General features: G+C 40.0%; 1 protein-coding gene across 2 annotated transcripts; it reads left to right on the forward strand.

Annotated features, from left to right (window-relative positions):
* Positions 1-10,391: 10,391 nt before the first annotated feature.
* chchd1 (coiled-coil-helix-coiled-coil-helix domain containing 1) lies at positions 10,392-14,398 on the forward strand. 2 transcript variants are annotated; one of them, XM_053620144.1, is made up of 4 exons: positions 10,392-10,445; positions 10,543-10,692; positions 12,304-12,422; positions 13,894-14,398. In XM_053620144.1, exons 2-4 carry the CDS (start codon positions 10,554-10,556, stop codon positions 13,993-13,995), a joined length of 360 nt encoding a protein of 119 aa, XP_053476119.1. In that variant the 5' UTR covers positions 10,392-10,445; positions 10,543-10,553; the 3' UTR covers positions 13,996-14,398. The 2 variants fall into 2 exon arrangements, with proteins under 2 accessions (XP_053476119.1, XP_053476118.1); XM_053620143.1 differs by having other exon boundaries at positions 10,401-10,692.
* Positions 14,399-15,099: the final 701 nt, after the last annotated feature.

A 15,099-nucleotide genomic window follows, 5' to 3' on the forward strand; every position in this document is an offset into this window, starting at 1 on the left:
GGATACCAAGAAATGGTGTAAGAGCCATGCAATTCTCTGAAGGACCCCCATCAAAAGATATGGGACAAAGAGGTGAGGCAATTTCACCATGGAATGCACTTTTGTCCAGACAGACTTCATTAGCTAATGGATTCAGCCTGCATTAATCAATTCACAATTCCAGACAGCGCTCCTAGGGCTTAGACGGTCCCTCTCACCCTTTTCTCTCCCTCCTCCCTGCTGTTATTCTCCATATTGTTTTGTTTCCTCAGGGCAAACACATGATTTTCTTTCTTTTTAAACAGTGACATTGTCTGATGACACCAATTTATTATAACAGTGGGACATTAGACACACACATACACACACACACAAAAACAACCCTAATCTGGTTTATAATGATCACACAGCCTGTACACTGTCATGCTACCATTTGCTGATGTCAGAGTGGTGCGGAAAAAGGAGGGACCCAAAGTTAAGTGCTGAACACAGATCACTTAAAATATTGCATGACCAAAATAGTATTTTACCTGCTTGTTCATTACCATTAAGCACCAAATTAATGTACAAGAAATTAATTGCAACTGAACACGAATTGTATCTAATTAGGATATGGAGCATTCGCTACTGAGTGGGTACGATGAGTGTGAAAGGCTGCTGCTTATAGGACCACAAAACAAAACTCTTAATAAAAAACAATAGTTGCAGAGTTGCTCATTCATGTAGATCGTTATGGCATTAGACATTGTGAAAGAAAACAAGTGAAGTGTGTAAACCTACAACGAATTTGAATAATACATTTTTCTGTTATTTTAGTGTTCTGGTATTCTGGTGTTCTTAGGAATACTACATGTCTGAGCTTTTCCTAAAATGGAAACTCCTTGCTGTAGGTTTCCACGCTGAATCTTCAAGTATTTCTACCAGAGGATCAAACCAATTTGGGTCCACCAACTAAGGTGGGGCCTTTCTATCTAAGAATGGATTATTCTTTTTTGTCATTAAAATTGTTATAATTATTGTTCATACATTGGTACAGCAAGATGTATAACAGAGTCCGACAGTAGGGTGGCAAATACTTAAAATGACTGTTCCTGGTTTGTAAAAAGGTTCAATTGAACATAATCTGCAGGATTTAGTCTTAAGGCATACTATGGCACATTTTGTGACACATATTACTTTGTGTGGTATAACAGTACTGTAAGGGTTCAGGAGTGTTAAAAAAACAAGCACTAACATTTATCGTAAAAGGTATTGGGGTCTGTGTGTGTGTGTGTGTGTGTATGTGTTTTAAGTCTGTAGATTGTATCCCTCTGGGATCCCTTCCTGTATTTGACATTGAAAGAGAGAGAGAGAGAGAGAAAAGGAGGGGGTCTCATTTTCATATGCAGACTAAAGAGACCACTCACTCTTCCTTTGCTGACTAAAAAGAGCACTTTCATTAAATATTCATCAGTCTTCTCCCCAGGAATCCCTGTCCCTCAGCAGTGTCCCTGTCATGGAAAATTTTATTATAATTAGGTCTAAATAATGAATGTTTAATACTCTAGAGGGCCTTATTAGAAGAACAAGTCTTATGTGGTGTTACTTGAAAGGAATAAAGGCAATAAAAACAACAAAGACTTCAGTCAAGAACTTGCTAATGAAATCCAGGATGTAATGAAACTGTACTCAAGTCCAGTCAGTGCGCTCCCTTACAGAAAAGTCACATGAACTTCACGTGTAGTTTTTAGACACGTCACATGTTTTTCACATGTAGTGTATGCACTTATATTTTCCAATATGTGATATTTTCCACTCAATTATTTTTTCCATATGTGATAAGCCAATTGAGAGTCAACTTACCACAAGTGTCATCCTGTCACTTACTTCACTATAGTATTCAATGTATTGTCAACATTTGGCTCATACAGACACACAATTGCTGCTCAGGTTTCTGACTAAATACTGTATTATTATACCTAACTGCACAAATTACAGAGGACTACACTTTTGATGATGTATTCTTGAGTTTTTGAGGGGACAGGTTTGTATATATTGTTCGGTTAGTGCATTACACGTCAACGGGTGGTGCTTTGCTAAGAGAGAGCCGACTTACAAAGCCATGAGGCTTTCTCACAGCCCCTGTGTTAGCCTTAGAAACATTTTTTCCCTCTACTGCTCCTGCTGTGTGTATGCAATGTATGTGATCCATTGAGTAAATAAGCACAGCTGAGCCTGCCAACTGTAATAAGTGACTAGCTTAAGCTCAGAACTTAATCTAACTAAGCAAATCATGAGGACATCTGAGAAGTAAGGCGATAAAGGAAAGTTCCTGGTAATCCAACGGGGGGAAAAAGGTTTATACACTGGTCCTTACAACTTGTGTTGACGTACATAGTTCATAGTTCAACTGGACTCAAACTGGATCCCTATTTGGATTTGTTTTATTTGTTCTCATATTTTTTTGGCTCTTATAGATAGTGATTTACTGTAACTGTAACTGGTAATTATACACCCCTGTGGTTTACTATTGCTCTTCATGAGAAAAATGTCTTGGGGTATGGAAACGCTCAAACAACCCTGTATGTGTAATGAACGATCAGGGCTGAAGGATGAAGAAGGAACTAGGTATAGAGAATCACTCTGAACAAAAGAGGAAACACAAGACAACCTCTGTTTGTTTCCCTTGCCTACTGTTCAATAGGTGACGCCCATGTTTGAGTGAAAATGCTTGGTCAAGCTTCTTTAACGAAGCTTGAAATAAATACTGTGGCGGAATGATTTATAATGCTTAGACCGAGAGAAGGAGGAAACGAACAAAAACGCCAGAGAAAAGCTTCTGTTTACAGGCCACTGGCTTTAAGACAGTTGAACAAACAGGAGCCAAAGAGGTCAGAGTTCATGAAGGGCCATTCATTGTCCCTTGAGCTTTTTCACACCAATAGATTTTGCTTGCTCGCTACTTATAAATATCCCTACATATTTCTACAGAGCACAGAATTAGAATTAGCATCTGTATGTGGACAAATCTGAAAGACTGGGATTATAAGTAACCTTAATGGTATCATAGTATTCTTCTAACTGTTATAAGGTTTGTTTTATTGAGTTTTACTGGGGATATATGATCTTGAGTGAAGTTTTTTTTAAAACACTTTTTTTCAACTACAAAAACTGGGTTGATGTAGCTTTGAGTTGCCTGATATCAGAGATACTTACCATTTATGATGAAATCCAAAGATTGCTACAGGGATACTGTATTTTCCAGTAAATCATTGCAGCTTATCATTGTAAAAATTTGTCAAGTAAAAATGCTACATTTCAAATGACCCCAGGTAAAAGCATGCAGAGACACAGATGAAATACCAGAACAGCTCCAAGAACAAACTGATCTTTTACAGAATATGAGAGTCTTGTGCACTTCACCTAAAGCCATACCCTGAAGGAAGTGTGCACTTGGGAATGGGGTGAAAGAGTCAGTTAAACGTAATTAAAACAGGTCAGGGAATACATTGAAATGAAAATCAGTAACCTCTTAAAAGAGTCCTGACTTGCCTTGCTCTGTTTCCTGAGAGTCCCCATGTTAAATTACTTCACATGCATAAAAGCAAGATTTATATCCATACAGCTGCACCCCTATTTCCATGTTTACACACAGCCTCCAGCTGAGGGAAAAGGTAACAGCGTTCATGAGATCATTTATATTTACTAAAGGATCTTGCGCCTTGAACTCAGCACCTTGACTTGCATGATTTCAAAAGATATATTCTACAGAATGACTTGTTTATGTCAGTCACAAATGGGTGTAGAACATTTTGAACAAACTTGCTAGCGCTCTAGAAAGAATTGACTACTTTGAAAAAGCAGCAGCAAATGAACTGTCACATGAATGTCATGTGACAATGTGGAAATGTGACCACATGGCTACATTTCAGTCATTACTCCACCATTCAGGCAAACCATAATAGCCTTCTAATAGTTAGTCATTTAGGGTTTGTGATGTGATCCTGCTTTAAAGCAGAACATAGAGCTTAAATATGTTTTCTGTCCACTGGAATTTTGTATGACAATCAGCACAAGACAGAACTTAACGTGATTTCAAAGAGAAATTTTAGGTTTCTCTGTTTCTTTTATATCTCCTGACTTGGCACTGCTGCTGTGAAGTGAATGAACGTGTTTGCTTGGGCTTGTCCTACATTATCATGCATTCTTGCTGTGGTGAACCTCAGAGCTTCTCTTTATATGCTGAATAAAGCCTCATGTGGAAAGGTGTGCATCATACAAACAAGTCAACCTGATTCATTTATTCATTTTCCTTCTGCTTATTCAATTCAATTCAAAGTTTCAAAGTTTTATTTGTATAGTGCTTTTAACAATGGACAGTGTTTTGCTGAACTTATCCACTGTTCACTGATGGAGACTTGAGTGCAAAGCTGTTTGTGGCAATTGCAGTCCTAGCCATCATAGCATAACTGTTCATATGAATTGAGGTCCAAAGCCATCTTTATGGTTTTTAAGCGATACCATCCTCAGTAATCTCAATAATCATTAGGCTGCACCATGTGGGGCCATCCTCAGCAGCAGCATGTGACTTCCAATTGGCATCAGGATGGATCAGTCAGGTACAGAGAGCATAAGGATTAGGTACATTGGTATCTCTGGAGTATCCTATGTAGCTCAACAGAAAGAGAGAGGGAGTGAGAGGTTATCTGCCAGGGGTTGTAGTGGCAACAGGCTGAGACAGTCAGCTCCTCCGGAGGGATCCCCAGATGTTCCCAAGCCAACAGTGAAATACAACCTTTCCAGCAGGACCTGGGTCTTCCCTGGGGATCTCTGTGTAGTGGGACAATACATGAGATATATACAGTGAGGGAAAAAAGTATTTGATCCCCTGCTGATTTTGTACGTTTGCCCACTGACAAAGAAATGATCAGTCTATAATTTTAATGGTAGTTGTATTTGAACAGTGAGAGACAGAATAACAACAAAAAAATCCAGAAAAACGCATGTCAAAAATTTTATAAATTAATTTGCATTTTAATGAGGGAAAAAAGTATTTGACCCCCTCTCAATCAGAAAGATTTCTGGCTCCCAGGTGTCTTTTATACAGGTAACGAGCTGAGATTAGGAGCACACTCTTAAAGGGGGTGCTCCTAATATCAGTTTGTTACCTGTATAAAAGACACCTGTCCACAGAAGCAATCAATCAGTCATATTCCAAACTCTCCACCATGGCCAAGACCAAAGAGCTCTCCAAGGATGTCAGGGACAAGACTGTAGACCTACACAAGTCTGGAATGGGCTACAAGACCATTGCCAAGCAGCTTGGTGAGAAGGGGACAACAGTTGGTGCGATTATTCGCAAATGGAAGAAGCACAAAAGAACTGTCAATCTCCCTCGGCCTGGGGCTCCATGCAAGATCTCACCTCGTGGAGTTGCATTGATCATGAGAACAGTGAGGAATCAGCCCAGAACTACACGGGAGGATCTTGTCAATGATCTCAAGGCAGCTGGGACCATAGTCACCAAGAAAACAATTGGTAACACACTACGCCGTGAAGGACTGAAATCCTGCAGCGCGCGCAAGGTCCGCTGCTCAAGAAAACACATATACATGCCCGTCTGAAGTTTGCCAATGAACATCTGAATGATTCTGAGGACAACTGGGTGAAAGCGTTGAGGTCAGATGAGACCAAAATGGAGCTCTTTGGCATCAACTCAACTCGCCGTGTTTGGAGGAGGAGGAATGCTGCCTATGACCCCTGGAACACCATCCCCACCGCCAAACATGGAGGTGGAAACATTATGCTTTGGGGTTTTTTTCTGCTAAGGGGACAGGACAACTTCACCGCATCAAAGGGACGATGGACGGGGCCATGTACCGTCAAATCTTGGGTGAAAACCTCCTTCCCTCAGACAGGGCATTGAAAATGGGTCGTGGATGGATATTCCAGCATGACAATGACCCAAAACACATGGCCAAGGCAACAAAGGAGTGGCTCAAGAAGAAGCACATTAAGGTCCTGGAGAGACCTAGGCAGTCTCCAGACCTTAATCCCATAGAAAATCTGTGGAGGGAGCTGAAGGTTCGAGTTGCCAAACGTCAGCCTCGAAACCTTAATGACTTGGAGAAGATCTGCAAAGAGGAGTGGGACAAAATCCCTCCTGAGATGTGTGCAAACCTGGTGGCCAACTACAAGAAACGTCTGACCTCTGTGATTGCCAACAAGGGTTTTTAAACCAAGTACTAAGTCATGTTTTGCAGAGGGGTCAAATACTTATTTCCCTCATTAAAATGCAAATCAATTTATAACATTTTTGATGTGCATTTTTCTGGATTTTTTTGTTGTTATTCTGTCTCTCACTGTTCAAATAAATCTACCATTAAAGTTATAGACTGATCATTTCTTTGTCAGTGGGTAAACATACAAAATCAGCAGGGGATCAAATACTTTTTTCCCTCACTGTATATATATATATATGAAAATTGTCTTTATTGTTTAACCTTTTGATCTTTTGTTAAAATTCACAAAAATACTCTACTTTCATGGATTTAAAACAATCGCAAACAAAACACAGGTTTATAAGTAATCTTTGTTAAATATTGGTGAGCAACTATTATTGGCACCCCTATGAATTCATATGAGAAAAATATATTTGAAGTATATTCCCATTGATATTTTACATTTGTTAGTACACCTAGGTGACTAGGAACAGGAAATTGCTCAACCATGACTTCCTGTTTTACAGGGGTGTAAATATGAGGTAACACATAGGCCAAATTCCCACAGTCATTCATAACAATGGTTTAGGTAAAGGAATATAGCTGTGATGTGTGGCAAAAGCTTGTTGAGCTTCACAAAATGGGAAGTGGCTATAAGAAAATAGCAAAAGCATTGAAAATGCCCATTTCCACCATCAGGGCAATAATTAAGAAGTTCCAGTCAACTGGAAAAGTTATGAATCAACCTGGAATTGGAGATGTGTCTGTATTGTCTCAACGCACTGTGAAGAGGATCGCAGCTGGAGAATTGCAGAAGTTAGTTGTGTCTTGGGTCCGAAGTCACCTACATCACCACAAGTTGTTTGGAAGGGTTTCAAGAATAAACCCTCTACTCTCTTCTAAAAACAAACTCAAGCGTCTTCAGTTTGCCAGACACTACTGGAACTTCAAATGGGATCGGGTTCTATGGTCAGATGAAACCAAAATATAGCTTTTTGGCAATAAACACCAGAGGTGGTTTTGGTGCACACAGAGAGGTAGCCATAAGGAAAAGTCCCTTATGTCCACGGTTAAATATGGTGGTGGTTCTTTAATGTTTTGTGGATGTTTTTCTGCCAGAGGACCTGGACATTTTGTTAGGATACATGGCATCGTGGACTCTATCAAATATCACCAGATATTAAATGAAAACCTGACTGCCTCTGCCAGAAAGCTTAAAATGGGCTGTGGTTGGATCTTCCAGCAGGACAATGGTCCAAAACATACATCAAAATCAACACAAAAACAGAGTACAAAATCAAGGTCCTGCCATGGTCATCCCAGTCCCGTGACTTGAACCCCATAGAAAACCTGTGGGGTGAACTGAAAAGGAGAGTACACCAGCGTTTGAAGGATCTGGAGAGATTCTGTATAGAGTAATGGTCTCAGATCCCTTACCATGTATTCTCCAACCTCAGGCATTATAGGAGAAGACTCAGAGCTGTTATTTTGGTAAATGGAAGTAGCACAAAGTATTGACTAAAAGGGTGCCAATAATTGTTGCACAACTATATTACATATACATATCCTATATCCACTAACCAACGTGATGCTGGCACAGGCAGTCCCCTATGTATGGAGACTTTTCGTCTTTCTTCTTCTTCTTCTTTTGATGTTTTATGATGGTTATCTTATGGTGCATATTCCGGCACCTACTGGGATGGAGTGTGAAGCATTGATATAAAAAAAACTATATTCTATTATATAGCTTTGTAATTTCAGGAATTTTATAAGAGCTTTATGACCTTTATAATAACTGTTTAGCACATTCTGTAATGTCAGAGAATTAATGCCAGCAGATTTTAATTGCTCTTTTCTTTTCCTATGCCCTACAGTTAATCCACACATGCGCTACGGTTTCTGGAAGTCCGCAATGATTACACTGACAGGATTTATGTTTTCCTATGATCTGGATTGATTTATTAAGAGTAGAGTGTCCAATTTTCAAGTGAGATATAACTGTATCATCCGTTTTATTACCATAAGCAGTTCTTACCTGACCAACTTGTTTATGTACATTATACAAATATTGTTCTTTGTTTCCTTTATCCCATCTCTCTTGCCACATCTTTTCTGGCAGCTACTTTAATTAAACCTTTAATTTCTGATTTCCTCTAGGGTATGTGTACAGTGTCTCACAAAAGTGAGTACACCCCTCACATTTTTGTAAATATTTGATTATAACTTTTCATGTGACAACACTGAAGAAATGACACTTTGCTACAATGTAAAGTAGTGAGTGTGCAGCTTGTGTAACAGTGTACATTCGCTGTCCCCTCAAAATAACTCAACACACAGCCATTAATGTCTAAACCGCTGGCAACAAAAGTGAGTACACCCCTAAGTGAAAATGTCCAAATTGGGCCCAAAGTGTCAATATTTTGTGTGGCCACCATTATTTTCCAGCACTGCCTTAACCCTCTTGGGCATGGAGTTCACCAGAGCTTCACAGGTTGCCAGTGGAGTCCTCTTCCACTCCTCCATGACGACATCACGGAGCTGGTGGATGTTAGAGACCTTGTGCTCCTCCACCTTCCGTTTGAGGATGCCCCACAGATGCTCAATAGGGTTTGGTCCATCACCTTCACCCTCAGCTTCTTTAGCAAGGCAGTGGTCGTCTTGGAGGTGTGTTTGGGGTCGTTATCATGCTGGAATACTGCCCTGCGGCCCAGTCTCCGAAGGGAGGGCATTATGCCCTGCTTCAGTATGTCACAGTACATGTTGGCATTTATGGTTCCTTCAATGAATTGTAGCTCCCAGTGCCGGCAGCACTCATGCAGCCCCAGACCATGACACTCCCACCACCATGCTTGAGTGTAGTCAAGACACACTTGTCTTTGTACTCCTCACCTGGTTGCCGCCACACATGCTTGACACCATCTGAATCAAATAAGTTTATCTTGGTTCCAGTAATCCATGTCCTTAGTCTGCTTGTCTTCAGCAAACTGTTTGCTGGCTTTCTTGTGCATCATCTTTAGAAGAGGCTTCCTTCTGGGACGACAGCCATGCAGACAAATTTGATGCAGTATGCGGCGTATGGTCTGAGCACTGACAGGCTGACCCCCCACCCCTTCAACCTCTGCAGCAATGCTGGCAGCACTCATACGTCTATTCATTGAGGGAACTACGAATGCCAACATGTACTGTGACATACTGAAGCAGAGCATGATCAGCATGCAGAATTCCAGCATGATAATGACCCCAAACACACCTCCAAGACGACCACTGCCTTGCTAAAGAAGCTGAGGGTGAAGGTGATGGACTGGCCAAGCATGTCTCCAGACCTAAACCCTATTGAGCATCTGTGGGGCATCCTCAAACGGAAGGTGGAGGAGCACAAGGTCTCTAACATCCACCAGCTCCGTGATGTCGTCATGGAGGAGTGGAAGAGAACTCCAGTGGCAACCTGTGAAGCTCTGGTGAACTCCATGCCCAAGAGGGTTAAGGCAGTGCTGGAAAATAACGGTGGCCACACAAAATATTGACACTTTGGGCCCAATTTGGACATTTTCACTTAGGGGTGTACTCACTTTTGTTGCCAGCGGTTTAGACATTAATGGCTGTGTGTTAAGTTATTTTGAGGGGACAGCAAATTTACACTGTTACACAATCTGTACACTCACTACTTTATATTGTAGCAAAGTGTCATTTCTTCAGTGTTGTCACATGAAAAGATATAATTAAATATTTACAAAAACGTGAGGGGTGTACTCACTTTTGTGAGATACTGTATGTCAATATTTGTATGCTTAATAGTCTGTTTAACTGTCTCGTCCACCTCCTCATTTACCTCTACTCCAACATGAGCTGGCACCCATAATTTTATATATATATATATATATATATATATATATATATATATATATATACATATATATATATATATATATATATATATATATATATATATATAAACCCCAAGTTGGGATGCTATGTAAAATGTAAATAAAAACAGAATGCATAAACTATGTTACACAATAGAACATAGAGAACATGTCAAATGTACCGTTTAATGAAAAAAATAAGGTAATTTTGAATATGATGGCCGCAGCACGTCTCAAAAAAGCTGGGACGGGGGCAACAAAAGGCTGGAAGAGTAAATGTTACTAAATCCTATATTTGCGGCATATTTACGACAGTGCCGTTAAGCGTAACCATCGTGACCGTTTGAGGCTCGTCTTCCGGCAAAAATGGCGACCTTCTTAGGACGTTAGAGAACAGTTTTAGGTGACAGCTAAATTAGATACATTTGTTCGATTTGTCGTGTGTATATTTTTCTTTTTGTTGTGCCACAGGACTTATGTTAGTTGTTAATGTATTGCAGTTAAAAAAATAATGGCAATGCAGAGTGGATTTGTGATTCAGGACAAGGTGGCCAGGTTGTTGAGTAAGCAGCATGGAAAGCCTGTCCTCAAACCCAACAAGTCTCTGGCCCTTAAAGACGAAGTCGCCAACCGCAAGCCGAAAAAAGGAGGTAAGGAGAAATATTTGTTATTTGTTAGTACTTTTATGTGTATGTGTAGTAGTCCGAGAACCCCCCGAGGTTAATTCGGAGCGTTCAAACCCGATTTGGTGAATTTAATCTGTGTTGTAATCGTCGATATCAAATGCACTGAATGATGTGTACAGCATCAATACCCAACTTTTTGCTCACTTCCACTTTCTTGTCTTCTCACTCAGAGCAAATTCAGGATTAAACATTAACCTACTTTTCTTGCTAAGTAAATCATTTTAACGAGAACCAAAAGTTTGTGAGTCTAAAATGAAATAAAAAGCATAGAGCTAGAAAAGTAATCGTGACTAGGGATGCACTAAGGATTTTCTGTGACCTTTTTTTTTGTTTTTGTTTTGTTTTGTTTTGTTTTGTTTTGTTTTGTTTTGTGTGTGTGTTTTTTTTTGACACAAAAAAATCAGATCTTTTCAAATCAGACCTGTGCCACTTTATGTATATCCTAGCTCAGAGGTTCTCAACTTTTGTGACTTAAGCACCGCACCCTTTCCGATCTCTCTGTGCCCCCCGTGTTGAGAACCATTATCCTAGGTCATATGCATATCCAATATGTAGACATGAGTCATGGATGAGAATGGTCAGACGGGAAATCTTGGTACTTTTTCCCCAAAGTGCACGTGCATGTGATCGTTACCATCCTCCAGTGTCAGCAGCAGTGTTATAGAACAATGGAGGACAGCAGGAGCAGTGACCCTATTCAGTAGAATGATGGGGGAATTGGTGATTTATTTGATATTTGAGGAAAGGATTCAAGCAAAGCTGCAAGGAACCTACCGATACCAAGTGATGTTCGTGAACATTTCAAGAATGTTCAGGGGGAAAGTGTGTTAATTTAAAAGACAGGTATTGGTCACTTGCAGTTACGAGTGTAAACCGTAAAGATCGATGGATCAGATCTGACCTAAACATTGGATTTGTGCAAAAAAAAGATGCTGGTCATGTGAACGTAGCCTAAGTATCAAACCAGACTCAATACAGATCTGATGATGACTTCCTTACAGTAACTCAGTATCCTGTTTTTGCATGTCAATATGGGAAATGTCACATTCACGGTTGCCAGGGGTAATCAAATTTTCTAGCCCAACTGCATTTCAAAAACACAAAAAAATCTGAAACTCACCCAAAAAGATCAGACATTGGAAAATAGAGATGAGTTTTTCTTGAATTGCATGGGAAACTAGTTTACTGGCTGTAGTGCACACACATTCCTGTTTTGTAGTTTCTGCAATATTTCTTTTCACCCTTTTACAAAACACGTGGAGGGAGGGGGTTGGGGGGGGGGTAGTAGTAGCCTGACCCTGGCAATACTGGTCATGTGTGTAATTGAGATGTCATGCATGGTCCATGGCATGTCATTCAAGATCACACACATTCACAGCACAAAATACCTTGGTAGATAGTTTCATTAAATATGTTAAATCCAAACTAATACCAATCCAACATTTCAGGTAATACTCAGCATTGGATCAGTGCATCCCTGAAATGATTTGTTTTTATTTGTGGACATGCATTTTAGATGATATATTGTATTTTTCTATACTTATTACATATTGCACATGTTTATTCTTCTGGCAGAGGCTTCCTGTGTGACAGAGATGGCGTTAGTGATGGCTTGCTGGAAGCAGAATGACTTCAACACCAAACTCTGCTCTAACGAGCTCACAGTGTTCTACAGATGCATAGAGAAAGCACAGGTAAACTAGAGCAGTCAGGAAATTCCCTCAAAAAAACCCTGCCAGCTGATTTAGGTCAGCAGTGTTCTAGTATTCATTAAATATGTCGCAAAGGGAGACATGCAAACGGGTAATTAGAAGAGTGGCAAGGGTAATTTGCTTCCTGCTTTGGGAGGAGTCATGATAACAAACAGTGAACTGAGCTGATGTTTCCTGCCTGTTGTTCAGTCTCTCTTCTTGTTGTGTCTGTGTCCATTTTGACTCAGGAATGTTCATGGCATATTGTATGTTTTGGTTGATGTGTTCTTCAGCGATGTCAGATCTTATAAAGCAGGAAAAAGTTCCCAATTAATGACTAGAGAAACAATAGAACCATTGAGCAAGTCAAGTCCAATTTTATTTATTAAAGCATGTTTAAAGAGAACACTAGTTGATCCAAAGTGCTGTACATAAGGTAAGAGAAGATTTGAAAATAGCTAAATACAGAGCGGCCCTCACGTGAAAGGGGGGACTGTTTCAGAGTTTGGGACCCACCACAAAGGGTGGTCGAGCCTTTTCTGTCTTCGTATGACAATGGGGGACAGATAAAAGAAGTTGATCACAAGATCTTAGTGTTCTTGTAGGAGAGTAAAGGGGCAGTCACACTAGACTTTCAGCATGTGAAATTTCCATTGACTTCCATTCATACGCATGCAAATGCTGGAGACTGGAAACACGAGCTCCATGCGAAGAAGTTTTGCGTTTCGCTGCGTTCCAAAGTTCGAGTTTGGTGTACTCCGACCTGTGAATTCATATCACGTGAAGACATGTGACCAGTAGAAGATCGACACATTGCAGCGTGACTTCTTCAGAAAATCTGAGCTTTAGGAAGTACCAATAATAGCGGTTTTTATGCCGTTTTATACAACACAGCTTTAAAAAATAGAAAATCAACATCAAAAGACAATTTGCCTGGGTTGCGGTATTACTGCACACAGGAACAGATGGTATATTTTAACATTGGCGTGTGATGTCATATCTGGTTGCTGCCCATATTCACATCGGTCTCCGAAGAAATTTTGCATGTTGAAAGGCTAGTGTGACCGCCGCTTAAGGGTACATGAAGGGTACATGAAGGTCAGTAATGTACTGTGGAGCAAGACCAAAAAGAGCTTTATATACATAAATAAGAATATTAAAATCAATTCTAAACTTAACAGGAAGCCAGTGAAGAGATGCCAAATCAGGGGAAATATGATCCCCTGTTCTATTCAGTGTGATGAGCATAGCTGTAAACCCTGCTTTGCTATATGCAATGCATGAAATGTGTTCTACTTTATTTGTTGTTTTTTTTTTATATATATATATATGTGTGTATATGTATGTATAATATGTGTGTGTGTATACATACATATACAAATCTATGGTAAATAAGATGCGTAGGATTCAAATGTACTTAGTGCTGTCTCCTTCTACATAGTGCTGACTTTGTTTCTAATTTAATCTCTTATAGGCAGAAGCACGTGAAAGAACAAAGCCACAGACCCTTTCCCAAGGAGGACGGCTTTTACCCAAACAGGCCACCAAGCTATTGAAGCGGTACCCCAATTTGTGAGAGACTGACATTTTGTTAGAATCTGACATGGGGATGAATCAGCAAACGGGACTGATAGAGAGACGTTCAGTGCAGTGGTTTTGGGTGTGGCCTTTAGAACATGCACAGCTCATTTGCCACTTCAAAGCCATTGGATTTGTATTTAATCACTTCGTCATTGGCTGCAACTCTGCCAAAGTGAAGGAGCTGCTTTTCCAGGATTGTGGCTGCATTCTAATTATTTAATTGAGTAGATCGCTCTAAATCACCCTGTGAAAGCAGGAATAAGGCAAATCACCCTGTCGTCTCTCTGATTAGAAAAACGAAGCAGCTCACACTGTATGATGTTTTGAAAGTTTATTTGCTTCACTGCTTATGAAATGTTATTATTGATGTTGATGTAATAAAATGATTTCCATAACAACATAAATGTTATTGATCTTGCTGTTCTGTCCTTTTATCACAGCTGCTACATTACCGGTCATCCTGCAATCAGTTTAGTCAGTAAGCTTTTGCTTTGTTCCTTTTTCATCAGCATGTTATGTGGAATCAGAGGTCTGGTAGGCAACACTTGGTGGATAGGGTTACATACCAGGGCATAAAGGTATCAGCTGTAGCCCTAGAGACTGCTGATGCTGATTACATAACTTGAGTGTTGTTTATATTTTCCATTACACATTTGTGCTCTTGAATATACTGTAACTGTAGCAATGTAGCAAACCTAATTTGGTGATACAGCTGTGCTATTTTTAATGTAGCCTTGATTTAACCTTCACAATGTAGCCAGATTCTTAAATGCAGCTGGAATATGGCCAGCCACTTTGTCATAACATCATCCACCATTTCCTGACTTTTTTATCTGACTCACTATGAATACCGTGACTAGACTCCAAAAGGAAGTGCTGTCTGATACAGCAATGCATTGTGAGCCTTGTGAAGAATTAATGAAAGCATCAACTTTAAGATTTCGTACTGATCAAAGACTAAGACTACTAAATATATTCCAAAACCTGGAGCATGACTGCAGTGTGTACAGTCTCAGACCCACACCTGTTGGTGGCAGTGCAGATTTGTGGGAAATACTCTAAACTGCCTACAATCGTCACATTTTACCCTCTGGGGTTC

The sequence above is a fragment of the Ictalurus furcatus genome, chromosome 3, assembly GCF_023375685.1.
Source record: "Ictalurus furcatus strain D&B chromosome 3, Billie_1.0, whole genome shotgun sequence".
NCBI classification, from domain to species: Eukaryota; Metazoa; Chordata; class Actinopteri; order Siluriformes; family Ictaluridae; genus Ictalurus; species Ictalurus furcatus.